The sequence below is a fragment of the Pelophylax lessonae genome (genome assembly GCF_965119305.1).
Source record: "Pelophylax lessonae genome assembly, chromosome: 2".
In the NCBI taxonomy this organism is placed as follows: Eukaryota; Metazoa; Chordata; class Amphibia; order Anura; family Ranidae; genus Pelophylax; species Pelophylax lessonae.
In genome coordinates, this window is record NC_138769.1 from 401,471,973 (window position 1) to 401,495,477 (window position 23,505).

General features: G+C 42.8%; 1 protein-coding gene across 2 annotated transcripts in view; it reads left to right on the forward strand.

Moving 5' to 3' along the window:
* Window positions 1-23,505, forward strand: part of CALN1 (calneuron 1) — a 428,896-nt gene that overhangs the window by 191,201 nt on the left and 214,190 nt on the right. For both annotated transcript variants that reach the window (XM_082247000.1, XM_082246999.1), the window contains exon 3: window positions 5,126-5,269. In XM_082247000.1, coding sequence (XP_082103126.1) covers window positions 5,126-5,269 — 144 coding nt within the window. The remainder of the gene's footprint in view (window positions 1-5,125; window positions 5,270-23,505) is intronic.

Sequence of the window (23,505 nt, forward strand, 5' to 3'; positions counted from 1 at the left end):
GTCCCCCATGCACATCATAGTCCCCTCTTTACACCAGTGTCCTCAGTCCTCCCTACACATCATGGTTTCTCACCCTTTACATCACAGTTCCTCCCACATCACAGCCCCCTTTTATGTCACAGCCTTCCCCTTTACATCACATGTCACAGTCCTTCCCTGTACATCACAGTACCCCCTTTATGTCAGTGTCCCCCCCCCCACCTCCTCTCCTTCATAGCAGTGTCCTCACCCCCCACTTTATAGCAGTGACGTCAGCTGCACCAGATTTTGCACTCTCCAGTTTTAGTAAATCATCTCCACTATGTCTCTTTGACCTGCATCAGTCCAGAGTTAAAAATAAAACAAGGATTGTACGGACTCAACCTAGCTCTACCGCATAATGGAATGATTATAGAACTGAATGTCGGTGTTCAGGCTGCTGGAAGATCGAGTGGTTGTCCACCTATCACTGGGTCACAGTTAATCTAAAATCATTGTATTAGTATATACCACACGATCTAGCTCTTATGGCAGTTAAACATCATCTGACATGATATAGAAATTGCAGTCAAGAGCTTTGTGAGTTTATTTTGATGTCTATTGAATTTTTATTAAAATATAATTATTTTATGTTCAACTCCAAGTTCTATTTTCAGTGTCAAGGAGCTTTGATGGGTTCTAAGTTTTCCCCCCTCCCTGGCTAATTTATATATGGGGTGGTGGGAGGAAAAATTAATCTTTTCTCATGATAACCCTTATCAGATGCAGATTGAATGGTACTGTCGCTTCATAGATGATTTGATATTGGTATGGAGTGGTCCAGCTGATACAATATATCCTTTTAGGATATACCTCAATACTAATGGTTTTAATCTCGAGTTTACACACAATATGCATCTGATTAATATAGAATATTTAGATGTGATTTTGACAGGGAATGTGGAAGATGGTACTGTCTCCACAAAGACATATATCATAGGAAACCATGTTCTGGGAATTCATTTCTACTGGTCACAAGTTGTCATCTCCCACACACTGTTCGGGTTCTGCCTGTGGGAGAGTTTGTTAGGGCAAAGAGAAACTGTTCCTCAAAAAGAAAACTACACACAGGAGTGTGACATCGTTTCTAATAGATTAAGATAACATAAATATATTGAGCTTCTGATATCTAGAGGGAAACAGATAGCTGATGAGAAGGCCCGTGACATACTGATAAATTATTTTTCCACCACTAGAACTTCTACGTTGTAAGAAAAGGAAAGGTATACATTTTGTAACTACATTTTCGACACAATATGATCGAGTAGTAAATATTATAAAACGTTGCCTTCCCATATGATGTGCAGATAAAACACTCTATGAGATTCTTCAACAGGGCTGCTTTTTTGAGCAGGAAAGCACCCAATTTGGGTGCTATGCTGTCCCTATCTCTGTTTAGTTTCCACAGCCCTCAAGTCTCAAACTCATGGTTGAGAGCAGTGGGATCGTATCCCTGTGGATTTACTACATTCAAGCAGTGCATTAGACATAGGAAGAGCAGGAGAGTCACTTTTTTTGCTTCAGGGAGATCATATGCACTTAACAATAACCAGCGCTCAGGGAGCAAACCAGACTGCACAATATAATGTGTGAGTGTCGATACACTATACACAGATTAGTCCTTTAGGAAGTCCACGGGGAGGAAAATGTATGAAGGGATAACCACACTGCTGGGACGGCTGCCAGCTCTGGAGAGAGCTAGAAGGAACTCTGTAGGCAGATAAGGTATGAGAAAGAGAGCAGCGCCATCTGAGTGTGGTGAAAACTATTTATTGGTACACACAGTAATAGTGACTCACAGGAGGATTGTAGAGATGCACCTAGAAGTAATGTTGTTCATCCGCTCTGTGGACGTGGAGTGGTGTGTAGGTGTGCAGTCTCAGGTCCCCGTCTGTGTCGGTGGTTATCGGCACTTCCTGGATCTCTGGAGCTTGCGCTTCACTCGATGTCGTCATGTCCAGTTAGAGCAGGGGAATGCACGCCTTCAGAGCATGCGTGCTCTTTTATCAGGCATCCACAGAGCGGATGAACAACATTACTTCTTAGTGCATCTTTACAATCCTCCTGTGAGTCACTATTACTTGGTTGCAGTTGTTGGTTGCACTATCCGTAATTTGAGAATAAGAATATCGGAACATTTTAATGATACAAAATATATGTAAATGCCAAAAACATTTCTAATGTCTCCCAAACATTTTAGGGAGATACATGCAGGGAATCTTACATTTTTTTCTTTCTGTGGCTTAGAACAGGTTAAAAAACCAGCCAGAGGAGGTGACACACACCGCATCTTGCTACAACGTGAGGTGTGGTGGATACACAGTCTCAACACTAGAGCACCAAGTGGAATGAACAGTAGATTGGATATTAACCTTTTTTTGAAATGACTACATGATTAAGTTATGTTTATGGTTAATGATTTCTCCATATCCATAATGTGTATTTCTTTTTTTTCTTTTCCTTTCTTTTCTTCCCTCTCTTCAAACTGGCCTTGACACCCTACTTGTGTGTTTTTTAATTATCTTAATTGCAATCAAGAATATACCACCCCTTTTTGACAGGGCTGTTTTGTATCCATATACTGTAAGTCTGGTTTTATTATATTTTTGTATGCTATGAGTGAGGCTACAGCCGAAATGCGCTAGTATTTACCATGTTGTACACTGCTGTCATGCTGGAATAAATTGCATCAAAACGAAGTATTCGTATGCTGGCTTTTCTTGTTACTTGGAACCAAAACAAGGATTCTGATTGGATGCTAATGACAACAATACATGCTCTTAGTAGTCCAGTTCTCATTAATAGGCCTCAAAGTGTGAGGAAATTGTTTTAGGTGCTTTGCGTTCTATATGTGTAGAATGCATGTTAGTTTGCATTGATAATTGCTGTTATTTGCTCTTCCCTAGCTCTTTTGATATGATAAATCAAATGCCCTCACAATTTATTAACTGCTGCTAGAAGACTAATTTTTACACGGACATTAAAAAGCCATAGGGCAAGAATATACCGTAAATAATATTCATAAATTATGCAAACCCATGGATGACTAATGTCGCTAAAACACTGGGAATTTTATAAATAAAGATGCCAAATAAATGACTTGTGTTTCATTACTCAGGCTATTTCAAGTACTTGTTCCATTAAATATGTAATTGATTTCCAACTATCTTAAGCCCTCTTACAATTGATCACCTAAACAATAATTTATAACAATATGTAAATAAAGAGATAAAAATCAGCACAGACACTCTAGAATTGGTGAACCATATACTGGATAATAAATATCATTCTTCAAAAATGACGAAAGTGCCAAAGTGAACGTGAGTGAATATATATAAATTAAGAAGATAAATTTAACACAAAAACATCTAAAATCCGTAAACCTAAGAAGAGGTTAAAAGATGTAAGAATAATGAGCACTTTTCAATACAATATAAATAGATAATAAAAATGCTGGATAATACTATAAAATCTTCAAATGGTGAAGGGAAAGTGATCGCGTGCAGGAAATGTGGATATCCAAGAACAATAAAGTAAATTTATCTTTTTAATTTATATATATTCACTCACGTTCACTTTGGCACTTTCAGCACTTTTGTCATTTTTGAAGATTGATATTTATTATCCAGCATATGGTTCACCAATTCTAGAGTGTCTGCGCTGATTTTTATCTCTTTATTTACATTTTATTGTATGTGATGACACTACAAAATTAGCTGCAGATTTCTGGTGCTCCATTCTTTTATCTGTATTACCTCCTCTTTATCTGTTCCCTTCTCTCCTTTGGTAGCGCATAGGTTTACTTTTGCACAATTTATAACAATAGATTTTTTCTATGGTCAATGAAATACTTCTATACTGATTTTGCAAACTGGCCCTCAAAATTGTTTAAACGCTTAAGACACACTTTTCCTTAACACCAGTAGCTTTTCTATAATGCATTTGTTCCTTTAGATACATCTTATATTTTAATTTTAACTATATAAAAGTTGACTAGGAGGATTGCAATTTTGGTTTAACGTTTAGTCGCTGATCACTACCATTACCAGTTTAGTGTCATGGCTGCAAAAAAGCCAGTATATAACCCATAGTTTGTAGATGCTATAGCTTTTACACAAACCAATTAATATAAACATATTGTATTTTTTTTAATCAAAGACATGTAGCAGAATACATTTTAGCCTCAGTTTATAAGGAAATGTGATTTTTTTTTCATTTTTATATGTTTATATCACATAAACCCCCCCCCCCCCCAAAAAAAAACCCAGTGCTGATTAAACACCACCAAAAGAAAGCTCTATGTATGCTGTGAAAAAAAAATGATAGAAATTTTATTTGCATACAGTGTTGCATGACCGCACCCATGCCAGTTAAAGAAGCGCAGTGCTGAATAGCATAAATTGTTCTAGTCATGAAGGGGGAAAAATCTTCTGAAGCTCAAGTGGTAAATACAATGTAAAGCAGTTACTTTATGTAACATTTTATACTGTTAATAGATTGTCCATTATATAGACAAAATGATGTCCCCTGTGAAATGATATTACAGTTGTCAATTGCAATTATATGGGGAGAGTGAGATAGCCTTTTTTATTTTTAGTGTATTCATTATTATTTATTTTTTATTATTTGTTAAAGGTGCTGTTTTTCTAAAATTTTGTGTGTGGTTTTAGCTCTCATATATTTCTTCTTTCTTTTTGGTAATTTTTCTTTTGTTATGCTTATGTTTACAAAGCTTTCATAGTGGTAGAAAGTGGTAAAATAGGTATGGAGACATTTTCTGTATTCAGTTATTTAGGCATTACTCTGTTATAAAAACAATGCATACAAGGAAGCATACCAAACCAGAAAAATATCCTTTACATTCTAGTGGACAGTTTTGGATCCTTAGGTCTGGTTCACACCTATACAGTTTGCTTTTGTTCTGTTTCTGCAGTTCTTTTTGCATTGCGTTTTTGCACATGTGTTTTTCACACTTTTTTTTTTTTTTTGCCCAATTTGTTGTTGCGCAATGGAAAATGTCAAAAACATGTCAAAAGCGCACTACTACTGCTTTTCTGCATGCTTCTACATGCTTTTCGGTAAACTACTCTAATCTCTTTTACAACAGAAATTCGAGAAGCCTTCCACATTTTGGATCGAGATGGAAATGGTTTTATTTCAAAACAAGAGCTTGGCATGGCAATGCGATCGTTGGGTTATATGCCTAGTGAAGTTGAGTTAGCCATCATTATGCAGCGTCTTGACATGGATGGTAAGTGACTAACCTACAAACTTAGTGTAAAATTATTCTTTTTCTCAAACAAAATGATAGAAATATGACAATTTGTTATAGTTTTCAGTAATGATTTTACATTTTCTGTTTTAAATCTGACAGTCTAATGAATATATTTTTTCCCAATGTTAGAGCCCATTTACATCACAACACAACATGCGTCGCATTAAGCCATATTGCATTAAGCAGTTCATTCATTTTGAAATGCTGTCAACACATGTCAACTCACAAAAATTAGGTCTTGCATAAGTCTACCCGATCAAGTGCAAGGAAAAAAAAATAGATTTTTATTTGTACATAATTGGATGAATTAAATTGAAGTCAGCACAAATCACCTTATTCACTAAGCTAAATAAATTTTCTTCTTGCAAAATCATTTTTCTCTTTGCTTTACCTCCTTTACTAAGATGTGTAAAATTTCATTTTTAAAGTGAAAATGTTCTACTCATCTTGTAAATCAGTGTTTCCTTGTTGTGGTGTTCTATAGTGCAGGTGCTTTGGAGTACCTGCACTATAGAACACCACAACAAGGAAACACTGATAAATAATAAATGGTGATGCTAACCAATATATACAATGCATTGCCATGCTTGTCATACAACTTGCTTTGGGGTGGTAATGAGCCCTAATAAGAAAGTAACTAGTAGATAACAAAGTAATGAGAAGGAAATATTTACTGGCCTTACTACAGTAAACCTAATTGCTTATTGCCATACAGCTTGCTTTGGGGTGGGAATGAGCCCTAATAAGAAAGTAACTAATAGCAAATAAAGTAATGAGAATTAAATATTTACTGGCCTTACTAGAGTAAACCTAATTGCTTATTGCCATACAACTTGCTTTGGGGTGGAAATGAGCCCTAATAAGAAAGTAACTAATGGCAAAAAAAGTAATGAGAATGAAATATTTACTGGCCTTACTACAGTAAACCTAATTGCTTATTATAAATGTTATTGATGTTTTAATGTTAATAGATTATTAAAGCAGGGCTTGACAAATTTGCCTGAAATCTAGGAGCCAGCTAAAAAAGTTAGGAGCCAGTTTTTTTTTTTTTTTTTAAACTAACAACCAAGCTTTATTTAATAAAACGGATACTAAATTTACACATAAATACGACTAGAACCCCACTCTCCTCTATAGCGCAATTGGATGGAAACAGACTGTCTCTCTTTTTCCATCCGATGCCATCTGATCCGATCCTCCAATTACTGCTCCATAGAGGAGAATGAGGGGTCCGATCAGGTCTGTCTGAAAAACTGTCAGGCGGACCCGATCAGACAGCCCGTGTGAAAGGGGCCTTCGGCTGTGGCACGGCGAAGAGGAAAAAAAAAAAAAAAAAAAAAGGATAGATATATATATATATATATATATATATATATATATATAATATAATATTATATTATATTATATATCATATTTTTTTTTTATAAGAATTGAAAAAAAAAAATGAATGTTTTTTTTTTTTTTTTTTTAATAAATTAAAAAAAAAAGAAAAAATGTATTATTTTTTTTTTTTTTTATTTAAAAAATAAATTAATAATAATAAAAACACTCCCTGTCCACTTACCTTTAAGCAAAGGTAACTGGACAGAGAGATGAAGCCTGCAAAAACTTCCCATCTCCTTCCAAAGAGCAGATGAGAAGGAAGGCATTGAGAACATGCATTACTCCCGGCCCCCACAAGAGGGCGCCAGTTCCCCTAGCCTTTCATCTAACAGAAGAAGGCCGAAAAGCCGGGGCCTCAATTTATGGATGGCGTGGAAGTCCGTGCACTCGGGAAAGAAGGTGGGGGCGCAAAAGGGACAGGACACCTCCTGCAGGGCCCCCCAGGCGCCAGGTCGCTAATTCTAGTCGCAAATGCGACCTGGCGCCCGGGGTTTGTCGAGGCCTGTATTAAAGGAATTAAAGCATTTTACCTCAAAGATTTTTATTAGACCTTTGACTTTTTTTTTTTTTTTTACTAATCCAGCTTTCCAGTTGAGAACTATATATCAACTTCATGCTAAAAATCCTTATCTTTTCTTCTCTCACATGGGTACCGTACATTCTTACAGGATATGGAAATTACAATGTTTTCTAGCTAAGGATCAGAGTGAGCTTTTAAAATTTTAACCTAGACAAAGGACGTTATGCTTTTTTTTTTTTTTTTTGTATCATCAAAATTGAGAATTAAGAAACTCTTTCTGACCAATTTGCAAGCACCTGGTATTTTATTAGCCTTCTGGTCATTTTGCTCTTTGCTATATTGTTTATAATTGCTATCGCACATTTTGATTCAGAAGGAAGTATGCAGTGATTTCTCAGTATATGACAGATTCGCCCCAGACCATATTTCCTCTAAAATTATAATACATGCACCTTTTAGTCTGGATAGATAAATGGTGCTCAGCTCTAGCTTTATAAGGCCCCACAGTATATGTTTTTCAATTATCTTCACAGACTTCCAGATGAAATGAAAAGCACTGTTCTCACAGGCAATTTTAATATTTTGCCACTCAGAGATTTTACTATTTGTTGACAATGTTTTTATTGGTAGAACAAGATTTTCATGTACAATAAATGATGTGTTTGCCAACAAAAAGTTAAATCTTTCAATAGAATTAGAATATTATTGCCCATGTACCTCCAGCCTTAAGGCTCGTACACACTAGAAGAAAATCGGGCGAATATTTTCATCCAAAGAATTTTCGTACAATTTTCGTCTAGTGTGTCCACAGCCAATTCTAAATTGTCGTATGGAAATTCTCGAAGGGACAAACTCCAAAACTCTTCTCGCATGGAAAAAAATGAATGATTTTCATCTAATTTGTATTGTTTTTGTAAGATTTTTGTACAAAAAAAACAGAAAAGAAAGACTGCGCATGATCAGAAACAATAAACAACAAAAAAAAGCCATTGTCGTATGAGAATTTTCGTACAAATTTTCATTCATCGGTTCCGACTTGCTGTGAAACAACGAGGAAAACCGGATGATCACTCACCCGATTTTCTTATAGTGTGTATCCCACTTTAGGCTAATGTTACACTGGCATTTTCTCTTTACTAATGAGAGATTTAAAGTCAAGTGGTAAGATTCCCCCCACACATACTGTACTTGAAAAAGGTATATGACATCTTGACATCTTATGATGTCATGCTCCCTTACTCCCAGTGGCGTCGGCAGGGGGGGGCTGACCTGGGCTATAGCCCCGAGTGTGCTCCCCAAAAGCCCCGGGTCTCCTGTTGCTTTTTTAAAATGATTAGCCCCGAGTCCCAAAGCCTGGGTTTGGCCGAGAACTCGGGCTACATACCTCAGCAGTGTAAGATTTATAAAGCACATCCAATGATTGGTGGGCAATCTGGGGCAGCTGCAAGGAGAGTGAATGCAGCTGTCAAGTTTCAGCATTGATGTCGGGTGTGGGCGGGCCGGTATGCCACGCCCACCTTCCTCCCCAGACAGCTTCTGTTTCTCTATGCACGGAACAATGGGGCGGAGCCCCGCATACCGGTCCCGCCCACACCCGAAATCAATGCTACTTGACCGCGGCAATCACTCTCCTTCCTTGCGGCTGCCTCAGATCGCCCACCAATCACTGGATGCAGTGGCGTAAAGGGCACTGTGTAAAGGGCAGGCAGTGGCAGCTCCTTCAGTCCGGGGACTAGCGGGGGCGGAGCCGCGGCGGAAAGGGGGCGGGGCCTCGGCGGGAAGAAGGGGGCGGATCCTCGGCGGGAAGAAGGTGAGTGCCCATTGCCCAAGTGTGTGTGCTGGGTAGTAGAGGGATGGGGAAGCTGCATATAGAGGAATTCATCTTTCCTTATTCTTTCTGCAGCTGCTGAATAACTGATTCTCCTCCTCTCCCTCCTGCAGGAAGAATAGGGGAAGATCAATTCATCTATATGCAGCTGCCCCATCCCCTCCTATACAACTTCTTTTGCTGGCTCACCAGTGCTCTTAACCCCCCCCCCTCCAGTGTTCTAATCCCCCCTCGGTGCTCTTATTCCCCCCCCTCGGTGCTCTTATTCCCCCCCCCCACCCTCAGTGCTCTTATCCCCGCCTCAGTGCTCTTATCCCCCCCACCCAGTGCACTGGACTGCCCCCTGTTCTTTAGCCCTCCCCCGGTGCTTTTCATTTCCCTCCCCCCTATGCTCCATGTCCCCCCCATGCTCTCCACCCCCTGCGCCTTCCAACCCCCCTGCAATGCTCTCCAAACTCCCTCTTAATACTCTCCAGTCCCCCACCCCCACCCCACCGTGCCCTTCAGCTCCTCCAGTGCTCTCTTCTTCGCCTGTGCTCTCCGGCCCCCCTAGTGCTCTTCTATCTTCTATCATGTCTGCAGTCTCTGACCATCTCCTGTAACATGTCCTCAGTCTCTGACAATCTCCTGTATCATGTCCTCAGTCTCTGACCATCTCCTGTATCATGTCTGCAGTCTCTGACCATCTCCTGTATCATGTCCTCAGTCTCTGACCATCTCCTGTAACATGTCCTCAGTCTCTGACCATCTCCTGTAACATGTCCTCAGTCTCTGACCATCTCCTGTAACATGTCCTCAGTCTCTGACCATCTCCTGTAACATGTCCTCAGTCTCTGACCATCTCCTGTAACATGTCCTCAATCTCTGACCATCTCCTGTAACATGTCATCAATCTCTGACCATCTCCTGTAACATGTCCTCAGTCTCTGACCATCTCCTGTATCACGTCCTCAGTCTCTGGCCATCTTCTGTATCATGTCCTCAGTCTCTGACCATCTCCTGTATCATGTCCTCAGTCTCTGACCATCTTCTGTATCATGTCCTCAGTCTCTGACCATCTCCTGTATCATGTCCTCAGTCTCTGACCATCTCCTGTAACATGTCCTCAGTCTCTGACCATCTCCTGTAACATGTCCTCAGTCTCTGACCATCTCCTGTAACATGTCCTCAGTCTCTGACCATCTCCTGTAACATGTCCTCAATCTCTGACCATCTCCTGTAACATGTCCTCAATCTCTGACCATCTCCTGTAACATGTCCTCAGTCTCTGACCATCTCCTGTATCACGTCCTCAGTCTCTGGCCATCTTCTGTATCATGTCCTCAGTCTCTGACCATCTCCTGTATCATGTCCTCAGTCTCTGACCATCTTCTGTATCATGTCCTCAGTCTCTGACCATCTCCTGTATCATGTCCTCAGTCTCTGACCATCTCCTGTAACATGTCCTCAGTCTCTGACCATCTCCTGTAACATGTCCTCAATCTCTGACCATCTCCTGTAACATGTCCTCAATCTCTGACCATCTCCTGTAACATGTCCTCAGTCTCTGACCATCTCCTGTATCACGTCCTCAGTCTCTGGCCATCTTCTGTATCATGTCCTCAGTCTCTGACCATCTCCTGTATCATGTCCTCAGTCTCTGACCATCTTCTGTATCATGTCCTCAGTCTCTGACCATCTCCTGTATCATGTCCTCAGTCTCTGACCATCTCCTGTAACATGTCCTCAGTCTCTGACCATCTCCTGTAACATGTCCTCAGTCTCTGACCATCTCCTGTAACATGTCCTCAGTCTCTGACCATCTCCTGTAACATGTCCTCAGTCTCTGACCATCTCCTGTATCATGTCCTCAGTCTCTGACCATCTCCTGTATCATGTCCTCAGTCTCTGGCCATCTTCTGTATCATGTCCTCAGTCTCTGACCATCTCCTGTATCATGTCCTCAGTCTCTGACCATCTTCTGTATCATGTCCTCAGTCTCTGACCATCTCCTGTATCATGTCCTCAGTCTCTGACCATCTCCTGTATCATGCCCTCAGTCTCTGACCCTCTCCTGTTTAATGTCTGCAGTCTCTGACCATCTCCTGAACCATGTTTTCAGTCTCTGACCGTCTCCTGAACCATGTCTTCAGTCTCTGACCGTCTCCTGAACCATGTCTTCAGTCTCTGACCATCTTCTGTAACATGTCCTCAGTCTCTGGCCATCTTCTGTTTAATGTCCTCAGTCTCTGACCATCTCCTGTATCATGTCCTCAGTCTCTGACCCTCTCCTGTTTAATGTTTGCAGTCTCTGACCATCTCTTGTATCATGTCTGCAGTCTCTGACCACCTCTTGTATCATGTCTGTAGTCTCTGACCATCTCCTGTACCATGTCTGCAGTCTCTGACCGTCTCCTGAACCATGTCTTCAGTCTCTGACCATCTTCTGTAACATGTCCTCAGTCTCTGACCATCTCCTGTATCATGTCCTCAGTCTCTGACCATCTCCTGTATCATGTCCTCAGTCTCTGACCCTCTCCTGTTTAATGTCTGTAGTCTCTGACCATCTCCTGTACCATGTCTGCAGTCTCTGACCGTCTCCTGTACTATGTCTGCAGTCTCTGACCGTCTCTTGTATCATGTCCTCAGTCTCTGACCGTCTCCTGTACTATGTCTGCAGTCTCTGACCATCTCTTCTATCATGTCTGCAGTCTTTGACCACCTCTTGTATCATGTCTGTAGTCTCTGACCATCTCCTGTACCATGTCTGCAGTCTCTGATCATCTCCTGTACCATGTCTGCAGTCTCTGACCATCTCCTGTACCATGACGTCTCTAAGACTTTGAAATGTGTTCACCACATATACCGGGATGCTACGCTTTCCATTCACAGGCCTGTGGAAGAGGTGCTGCAAATCACAGCAGGACAATGCTTGCTGGATCTGTTGGGTTGGGCAGGTGAGTGTTCCCACGTATAACATGTAAGAGGAGGGAAAAAAAATGATGGGACAATGGTCAGACATGGGGTGGTATGGAGAGGAGTACAGGGGGTCAGACATGGGGTGGTATGGAGAGGAGTACAGGGGGTCAGACATGGGGTGGTATGGAGAGGAGTACAGGGGGTCAGTCATGGGGTGGTATGGAGAGGAGAGGAGTACAGGGGGTCAGACATGGGGTGGTATGGAGAGGAGTACAGGGGGTCAGACATGGGGTGGTATGGAGAGGAGTACAGGGGGTCAGACATGGGGTGGTATGGAGAGGAGTACAGGGGGTCAGACATGGGGTGGTATGGAGAGGAGTACAGGGGGTCAGTCATGGGGTGGTATGGAGAGGAGAGGAGTACAGGGGGTCAGTCATGGGGTGGTATGGAGAGGAGTACAGGGGGTCAGACATGGGGTGGTATGGAGAGGAGTACAGGGGGTCAGACATGGGGTGGTATGGAGAGGAGTACAGGGGGTCAGACATGGGGTGGTATGGAGAGGAGTACAGGGGGTCAGACATGGGGTGGTATGGAGAGGAGAGGAGTACAGGGGGTCAGTCATGGGGTGGTATGGAGAGGAGTACAGGGGGTCAGACATGGGGTGGTATGAAGAGGAGTACAGGGGGTCAGACATGGGGTGGTATGGAGAGGAGTACAGGGGGTCAGTCATGGGGTGGTATGGAGAGGAGAGGAGTACAGGGGGTCAGACATGGGGTGGTATGGAGAGGAGTACAGGGGGTCAGACATGGGGTGGTATGGAGAGGAGTACAGGGGGTCAGACATGGGGTGGTATGGAGAGGAGAGGAGTACAGGGGGTCAGTCATGGGGTGGTATGGAGACGAGAGGAGTACAGGGGGTCAGACATGGGGTGGTATGAAGAGGAGTACAGGGGGTCAGACATGGGGTGGTATGGAGAGGAGTACAGGGGGTCAGACATGGGTTGGTATGGAGAGGAGTACAGGGGGTCAGATATGGGGTGGTATGGAGAGGAGAGGAGTACAGGAGGTCAGTCATGGGGTGGTATGGAGAGTAGAGAAGTACAGGGGGTCAGACATGGGGTGATATGGAGAGGAGTACAGGGGGGGCAGATATAGGGTGGTATGGAGAGGAGCGGAGTACAGTGGGTCAGACATGGGGTGGTATGGAGAGGAGAGGAGTATAGGGGGTTAGTCATGGGGTGGTATGGAGACGAGAGGAGTACAGGGGGTCAGACATGGGGTGGTATGAAGAGGAGTACAGGGGGTCAGACATGGGTTGGTATGGAGAGGAGTACAGGGGGTCAGATATGGGGTGGTATGGAGAGGAGAGGAGTACAGGAGGTCAGTCATGGGGTGGTATGGAGAGCAGAGAAGTACAGGGGGTCAGACATGGGGTGATATGGAGAGGAGTACAGGGGGGCAGATATAGGGTGGTATGGAGAGGAGCGGAGTACAGGGGGTCAGTCATGGGGTGGTATGGAGAGGAGAGGAGTACAGGGGGTCAGACATGGGGTGGTATGGAGAGGAGTACAGGGGGTCAGACATGGGGTGGTATGGAGAGGAGAGGAGTACAGGGGGTCAGTCATGGGGTGGTATGGAGAGGAGAGGAGTACAGGGGGTCAGTCATGGGGTGGTATGGAGAGGAGTACAGGGGGTCAGACATGGGGTGGTATGAAGAGGAGTACAGGGGGTCAGACATGGGGTGGTATGGAGAGCAGAGAAGTACAGGGGGTCAGACATGGGGTGATATGAAGAGGAGTACAGGGGGTCAGACATGGGTTGGTATGGAGAGGAGTACAGGGGGTCAGATATGGGGTGGTATGGAGAGGAGAGGAGTACAGGAGGTCAGTCATGGGGTGGTATGGAGAGGAGAGGAGTACAGGGGGTCAGTCATGGGGTGGTATGGAGAGGAGTACAGGGGGTCAGACATGGGGTGGTATGAAGAGGAGTACAGGGGGTCAGACATGGGGTGGTATGGAGAGGAGAGGAGTACAGGGGGTCAGTCATGGGGTGGTATGGAGAGGAGAGGAGTACAGGGGGTCAGTCATGGGGTGGTATGGAGAGGAGTACAGGGGGTCAGACATGGGTTGGTATGGAGAGGAGTACAGGGGGTCAGATATGGGGTGGTATGGAGAGGAGAGGAGTACAGGAGGTCAGTCATGGGGTGGTATGGAGAGCAGAGAAGTACAGGGGGTCAGACATGGGGTGATATGGAGTGGAGTACAGGGGGGCAGATATAGGGTGGTATGGAGAGGAGCGGAGTACAGGGGGTCAGTCATGGGGTGGTATATTGAGTTGGTCTCACCTTTGCATCTGTAAACAGCTTCCACTTTTCTGGGAAGGCTTTCCACAAGATTTTGTATTGAGCTTGTGAGAACTTGTGCATTTTTGAGGTCAGGTACTGATGTTGGACAAGAAGACCTGGCTGTTTACATTTACGCCAAAGGAGTTTAATAGGATTGAGTTTAGGCTGCATTAATTTATGTTCCATCTGATGCCGGCAGTACTCCTCTCCATACCACCCCATGTCTGACCCCCTGTACTCCTCTTCATACCACCCCATGTCTGACCCCCTGTACTCCTCTCCATACCACCCCATGTCTGACCCCCTGTATTCCTCTTCATAACACCCCATGTCTGACCCCCTGTACTCCTCTTCTCTCCATACCACCCCATGACTGACCCCCTGTACTCCTCTTCTCTCCATACCACCCCATGTCTGACTCCCTGTACTCCTCTCCTCTCCATACCACCCCATGTCTGACCCCCTGTACTCCTCTCCTCTCCATACCACCCCATGTCTGACCCCCTGTACTCCTCTTCATACCACCCCATGTCTGACCCCCTGTACTCCTCTTCTCTCCATACCACCCCATGACTGACCCCCTGTACTCCTCTTCTCTCCATACCACCCCATGACTGACCCCCTGTACTCCTCTCCATACCACCCCATGACTGACCCCCTGTACTCCTCTCCTCTCCATACCACCCCATGTCTGACCCCCTGTACTCCTCTCCATACCAACCCATGTCTTACCCCCTGTACTCTTCTCCATATCACCCCATGTCTGACCCCCTGTACTCCTCTCCTCTCCATACCACCCCATGACTGACCTCCTGTACTCCTCTCCATACCACCCCATGTCTGACCCCCTGTACTCCTCTCCATACCACCCCATGTCTGACCCCCTGTACTCCTCTCCATACCACCCCATGTCTGACCCCCTGTACTCCTCTCCATACCACCCCATGTCTGACTGCCTGTACTCCTCTCCTCTCCATACCACCCCATGACTGACCTCCTGTACTCCTCTCCATACCACCCCATGTCTGACCCCCTGTACTCCTCTCCATACCACCCCATGTCTGACCCCCTGTACTCCTCTCCATACCACCCCATGTCTGACCCCCTGTACTCCTCTCCATACCACCCCATGTCTGACTGCCTGTACTCCTCTCCTCTCCATACCACCCCATGACTGACCTCCTGTACTCCTCTCCATACCACCCCATGTCTGACCCCCTGTACTCCTCTCCATACCACCCCATGTCTGACTGCCTGTACTCCTCTCCTCTCCATACCACCCCATGTCTGACCCCCTGTACTCCTCTCCATACCACCCCATGTCTGACCCCCTGTACTCCTCTCCATACCACCCCATGTCTGACTGCCTGTACTCCTCTCCTCTCCATACCACCCCATGACTTACCTCCTGTACTCCTCTCCATACCACCACATGACTGACCCCCTTTACTTCTCTCTTCTCCATACCACCCGATTTCTCACCCCCTGTACTCCTCTCCATACCACCCCTTGACTGACCCTTGACTGAGGGGGCCATTGGGTGGAGCTTGGGCGGTACTTACTTTTAAATATGGGAGGAGCTTGGGCGGGGCTTTTCTTTAAAATGTGGGAGGGGGTTATCAAATTTATCTTCGGGCTGAAGCCCCTGGTCTTTTTCCCACCTAGCAACGCCCCTGCTTCCTCCTCAGGCAGTGCTTATTTTTGCAATAAATGGGCTGAGAAGCGAGTTAAATGATGCTGGCCATCACTGGACATCCAGTGGTGGAAAAGGGGTATTGTGGGGGACAGCTCTGGACTGATCATGAGTTTTGCAGCAAGAGCTATTTTTTTTAACTTTCAATAAACTACTTATTTTTTTGGGGGCTGGAGTTCTGCTTTACCTACTCCTTGAAAACCTTCTTGTCTACAGCACAGCATTAAAATCTTTGTGTTGCTAATGAAATAAATATCAACAAACAGTTACTTCTCTAATAATACAGGATTTATGCATCACTATGGTCTTAGGATGCATTGACACTTGCGAATGAACCTTACCTCTGATAAGCTGTAATTAGCTAAGAGGCAGCCCTGTTTAAAGCAAAGGGAGGCTTTTGATTCCAGCAGCTAATCATGGCCACTGGCATATAATCTCTAAGGCAGCAATCACATGCCAGTGATCAGTCCTGGAAGCATAGGTGCTTGCATCCAGGGCCAATCACTCTCATGTGATCGCTGCATGAGAGATTACATGTGAGTGAATGTGAGCCAGTAGCCTCCCATTGCTTCCAATGGGGCTGCCTGTCGCTGCTAATCATGGGACACCCCCCTCCCCACACACACACACATCCAGGGTTCCCACATCTAGTGAGAGGCAGGGTCCATTCGCAGGTGTAAATGCGCTCTACCAATATATTATTGAGATATTCCTAAATAATGCAACTCTATCTTCACCTGATCTGAGGGGAACATGCTTCTTTTTTTTCACTTTTTGCAGATTTAAAAGGTAGAGGAGTTTTTATTGCGTTCAGCTAAAACTAACAGATGACTGAAAGAGCAAGACAAAAATAAAAGAAGCTGTATCTTACACAGACATTTTTTCACATTTCTGATCTGATTCTGTGGCTATATATTTTGCAGATGCTATTCCAATGAAAGATGGTTGTGGTCTGTAATTTATCTCACAAATGCCACTGCCTGGCAACTACTTGCATTTAGAAGCTAAGGCTGCATGCTAACTAGTAATATATTGTTTAAAATGCCAGTGAATAATGAATTCCCTAACCATATTATCTCTATGCATGCTAAATGTACAGTGATTCATGAATACGTCGCTGTACAAGTCCAATGAATCTTTGTAAAAAAAAAATGTTAGAGAGCGAAGAAATACATTTAGATTAGCGTTTCTCTCTTTAATCAATGGAAAACCAAATAGGAAGGGGGGTAAGGGGGCTTTGTGGGTGCTAAAATGGTTGTTGCTAAATTGGCCATGGTTTAATAGCTGTGATTAAACCAGTATGGTTTAGTGGTATAATGATTATGTGAACATGGTAAAAAAGAGGCAGGTGTGTTTATATTAGGAAAAACACATTTTTTGTCTTTAGTCTGGGAACCAAGGAAGACTATAACTTCTCAGTCTTCAATTTCATTCTGCGATTTGTCCTGTTTATATTGACACCATAAATACTCTGGTTAACAAAAAAAAACATTTTTATAATGGTAAAGTGAGGAAAGATATTAAAAGAGGTTAAAAAGGAACAACAATAATACAAAGTATATGTATTTTCACTTGCAGTTGAATTATTATCCTGCAGATCAAAGGACAGATATTTGGTAAAATATACATTTTTTTTAACATGTACAATGGATTTACCAAGGCTCCATAAATGAAGAAGAGGGCCGGTTATCAAACTGACAGCTTAGTCTGTTAATTACATCATAAACTATATTGTGTAGGGCCTCTAGTGTGTATATATATATATATATATATATATATATATATATATATATGAATCATATGTAAAGCAATAAAGTGTTGTATATATGAATTAAAAAAGTTACCCATGAATCAGAAAAGTATTGAATCAAAAAAAGTCCCAGAATAAAGAATAAATAAGAACAATGCGAAAATAGGGGGTACCAAATGCCCTTGAGACTGGATTACATTGGTCGGGGCTATGATATCACTGTGCTTGATTGGGCAGCAAACTCGCCTGACCGAAACCCCATAAAGAATCTGTGGGGTATTGTCAAGAGGAAGATGGAAGACATCAGACCCAACAATGCTGATCGCCCCAAAGGCCACGCTGCATTGATGCAGTAATTTATGCAAAAGGAGCCCCGACCAAGTATTGAGTGTATACTACTGTATATTGTACATGGACATATTTTTCGGTAAGCCAACATTTCTGCATTAAAAATCCTTTTTTTTTTTATCGGTCCTATGTAATTTTATAATTTTCTGAGATATTGAATTTTGCGTTTTCACTAGCTGTAAGCCATAATCATCAAAATTAAAAGACAGAAATGCTTGAAATATATCACTCTGTGTGTAACACATCTATATAAAATATATCAGTTTAATTTTTTGAACAAAATACTGAAATAAATTAACTTTTTGATAATATTCTAATTTTATGAGATGCATCTGTATATATAAGTTTGTATAGAGTCGCTGCACATTATTGTGTATGTTTGAGTTGGGTTTTGTATGTAGACCTATTGCTAATTGCCTTCTCTATACCTCTAGCGCAGACTTCTTTTTTAGGCACCTTTCACGCATGCGGACCGTTCTGATCCGCCTGTCAGTTTTTCAGGGGGATCTGAACGGATGCTCCATGCATCCCTATAGGGCAGCCTCCGCTGACACCCGCTGCCATCCGATCCGATCCTGTCTGTCAAATCCGGGCGGATGGAAACCTTATTTTCCATCCGTCCAGCAGATCGGATTGGATAGGATCGGATGAGAAGGGACAGGGGGTCCGTTCTCATCCAATTCCACCATTTGGGACAGCAGAGATCCTGAAAGCTCTGTCTCTGCACACAGTGCGGAGACGGAGCTGCCACCCGCCGCTGAGAAAAACGGAGTCCGCAGACGGAGCGGACAGTGTGAAAGGGGCCTCACTAGTTGCATTGTTAATGACATCAGTCATGTTGAAACTACAGAGGGAATAAGCACAGTTACTTATGCAGGGTGCCCATACCAGACACTGTGGGGTTTATTTACTAAAGGCATATAGACTGGGCACTTTACAAAGTACACAGTCTATTTCTATTTGCCTTTAGTAAACCAATCCCTATGCTTAGGAGTTAAAGAAACAGACTGTGGTTACACATACTAAACTATCTGCCCCCCCCCCCCCTAACAATGGAAAATTAAAAACATCTGAGCTACTCTTTAGATCCTCAAACTACGGCCCTCCAGCTGTTGCGGAACTACACATCCCATGTGGCATTGTTAAACTCTGACATTCACAGACATGACTAGGCATGATGGGAATTGTAGTTCCTGAACAACTGGAGGGCCATAGTTGGAAGACCCCTGCTTTAGAAGTAATCTATCTCATAATGATTGGGCTATGGGAAGGGAGTGGCAGCATTATTGATAGGCTGTGGGGAATTTGAAATGCCCTTGGTAGCAACACTGACATCATTATCTCACACCTGCAGTCCTGAGTACGATAGACTGAGGGAGGGGGACAGAAAACAGGCTGTGTTATTACCTGCATTACCAAGCCAGAAGTGTTATCAAGTAATGAATTGTTACTAAAGGTAAGCTGAAAAAAATCTCCAGATAGATATAAAAGCACAGGCAATGCAATACACTATGTATCATTAATACATTATTAAATGTATTTCCCTAATGCAAGTATTGTTTTAGGCATCTGAATCTGATTTGATATCAGCCTCTTGTAGACTAATGTACAGTCTGCACAGCAGAGCTCAGAAAGGCAAAGGGAGAAGCAACACAAGCAGCCAGTAGTGTTCTGCATTTTAAGAAGCCATGCTGCTAGGATGAGAGAGCAGACTGACAGAAAGAGTAGCTCATCAGTGTGCTGCTCCTTCTTTCATTGTCCAGTCACAGCCAGAGTTGGGAGGAGATCTGTAAGTGAAAGTAAAACTTCAGCAGAAAAAAAGATTTTTCCACCCCTAGTTTTGGCTGTGCTTGACGAAGAACTGTATAAATCTCACGGCTATAGGGACAGAAATACAAATCCTTTGGCAGATAAAACAGCTGTCAAATATGTACAGTATTTCATCTGGTTGCCTGGAGTTCAGCTAGACTACCTCAGATATTCAAGTAGCAGACACGCTCTGGGCAGGTAGTCATATTAGAGAGCTGAAATCTTGTCTTACGGGAAGTACAAACCATTCATTGACATAACCTGAAAAAATGTATGTTCTTCTGTCAATCCTCCATGTTGAGCTGCCAGAGATCATTCTTTGCAATGTGAACCTGTGAGGATAGAAATATAGCAAATGCTGCTAACTTGGCATTGCTTTTAGTTTGATCTGGCAAATGTTAACGGATTGAAATACTATCAAGTCTAAAGTGTTACTAAACCCACAACAGTAAAATCAGTCTGTATATGCAGTAAAGTAAGCTTGTTATACTCACTGTGGGAACCAAGGGGTTAATCCTCCATATTGTGTAAAAAAGACTGTTTGATCCTGTCTTCTCTGTTCCTCCCTTTATTTTACTGTCCCCAATCCATCTGCTGATAATACAGAGCCTTGGAGTCACACTGCACATGCTCAATTTGGTGTGTATTGCTGGAGTTTTTTTTTTTTTTTTGGTCGAGTGCATGTGATCAGCACAGGGCCAATCAGCGCTGTCCTGACTGAGGGTCAGGGGTCATTCGGCCTCATAGGACAGTCATACTGGGAATTAAAACTCCTCCTACAAGCTTCAACCAGACTCTGATAGAAGTCACAAGACTGATATATACTGCTGATGAGAAAAGGTACTTAGCAGTTTATATTTACTAAAATAATTGCATTTCCATGTTCTGTGTCCTGTGGGAGACCAGATAAAGTTAATGCAGAATTCCAGGTTTAGTAACACTATAAATTAAAGTATACCTAAACTCTCACCTTGTAAGACAACCCATTCAGTTTAACATGAAAATTAAAAACAAAACATTTGTCTATACATATAAAAAGACATTATAAATATATTTTTTTCATTTTTTATAAGTGATCATATAATCTCTGTTCTCAGTTGGGCAAGGAGCTGGGAGAGGAGAAACAGCAGAACACTGAGCTTCCCAGTGAATGGTTGTGCAGGAAGGGGTAAGAGTGTGTCAATAGAAGTCTTATCATTGGAGGAGAACAGGCTGAGTTCCCAGCACAGCCATAAAACTGACCATACTGTGCTCCCATGCTTAGTGTGGTCAGTTTTAAAGTAAAGCAGAGGGACTGAAAGAAACACCAGGTATTTCACACAAAGGAAGAATTAAAAAGAGAACAGGATACTTTTTCATACAAGTACATGGTACAAAAGGCACATACTTTATCAGGGATATAGAATGTTGGGGCAATATATTCTTTAACAAGGTAGTACAGAGAGTAATGTCCAAACAAAGTCCAGTAATCCATTCTAATTTCCTTTTTAACACACAGTCTGAGGAAGGAGCAAGGCGAAACATGGTAGGGTAGCGGCACTTAGCACACTTGCTCCTTCTCCTTTGTTGTGACGGTCCCCAACAACCAATGGGCTTACCTGACTTTTTGGGCACTTTGACTACTTGATGCCTGACATGTGGTACATGGGAGAGCCGGATCTAGTTTGATACATTCAGCATGATATTTACATGAATGCGTGCGTTTTTGTTCACACTTATGCTGCTTATTGCTTTTTGCACTTTAAGGCCTGGTTCACACCTATGTATTTTTTAGTGCGTATTCAGTTTTGCAGAAACACACTACAGTCCATTTAACATGGTTTTCTATGGCCCATGTTTACATTGGTGCATTTTATGGAAAGGGCCAAGATCTTTTCTGGTTTTTGGTTTCATATACTTCAATGGATCAAATATGTGTATTGAAAAACGCAAAATGCACCTGGAATATGCAAACTGCAACCTGCATAGGTGTGAAACTGGCCTAAGTCAGGATCCAATTTAAAGCTCTATATTTCAGGATACTTGCTGTTTTATGATTCAATCCAGCTGTTATTCATTGTTAAAGCCTGGAATTTACTTATTTGTATAAAAACTGTTTCCTGATTAACATGCGCTACAGATATTTGCTACTGTTTATTTTGCTATAAATAAAATATTCAAGCTTTGTAGTGTGGATCTCTCATCCCTGTGTGAGGGTAAAGGAATTACTTGAATGGACATGTGAGATATCTGTAGCAATGCCAGAATGTCCATTGCTTATGTTATGTATGAATTGCTTATGTTCCCACCTATGACATTCATTGCTGTTTGCATTTTACGTGAAATGTCTACACCTACCTTTTTGAAATCAGGATCCAGTCTGCAGCTCAAAAGTTTTACATGTCAGGGCACTGGAACTTATTTATGATTTAAACCTGGTGCCATTTATTACCCATGCTTGGAACTTTCCTCATTATATAGGAACTGTATAATAATTCTAATATATGGAGTATCCTAATTTTAATATGTGTATACACGGTCTTGTCCACATATGGCGATCTTCACTGCAATTCCCCGAAGTGGGATTTTATATCAGCAGGAATCATATGGTTTTTTTTTTCCTAATTCATGAAGAAGCAATTTAATTTATTATCTGAAATGTTACTCTGCATGTAATTTATCTATACTTCTTTTATTTTATTTTTTTACTAAAGCCTCGTACACACGCACCGATTGTTGGCCGTGAATTTTCAGCCAACGTCCGATCGGCCGATTGTCGGCTTGTTAGTATGATGCTTCCGACAACCGACTGCGACTTTTCGGCCAAACAAAATCTGGTGTGCATGCTATAAAATTTTTGTTGGCCGTCACCAGAACGGCCGATTGTTCTTCAGTCAGTACAGATTTCGGCAGACAAAAATGTGATGAGCAAGACTGGGCATGCTCAGAGAAGAAAAAACACATGGAAAGTCAACCAGCACATGACATCACTTCTGCAGTTGGTTGTTGTTGGCCGACAAAATTCGTGTGCAGTCTAGAGCACATTCCAACCAACACAACAACACTGGACAAAAGACGGCCGATCGGTTGGCCAACATTCGGTGCTTGTGTACAAGGCTTAAGTGATCAAGTTTCTCATCTACACTGAACAAAATTATAAACACAACACCTCACAGGTGGGGCAAATCAAGATGCTGATTAGACAGCATGATTATTGCACAGGTGTGCCTTAGGCTGACCACAATAAAAGGCCACTATAAAATGTTCACTTTTATTACAATGCACAATGCCACAGATGTTGCAAGTTTTGAGGGAGCGTGCAATGCTGACTGTAGGAATGTCCACCAGAGCTGTTGCCAATGAGTTGAATGTTCATTTCTCTACCATAAGCCTTCTCCAAAGGAGTTTCAGAGAATTTGGCAGTACATCCAACTGGCCTCACAACCGCAGACCATGTGTAACCACACCAGCCCAGGACCTCCACATCTAGCATCTTCACCTCCAAGATAGATTGTCTGAGACCAGCCACCCGGACAGCTGCTGCAACAATCGGTTTGCATAACCAAAGAATTTCTGCACAAACTGTCAGAAACTGTCTCAGGGAAGCTCATCTGCAAGCTCGTCATCCTCATCAGGGTCTCAACCTGACTGCAGCTTGTAG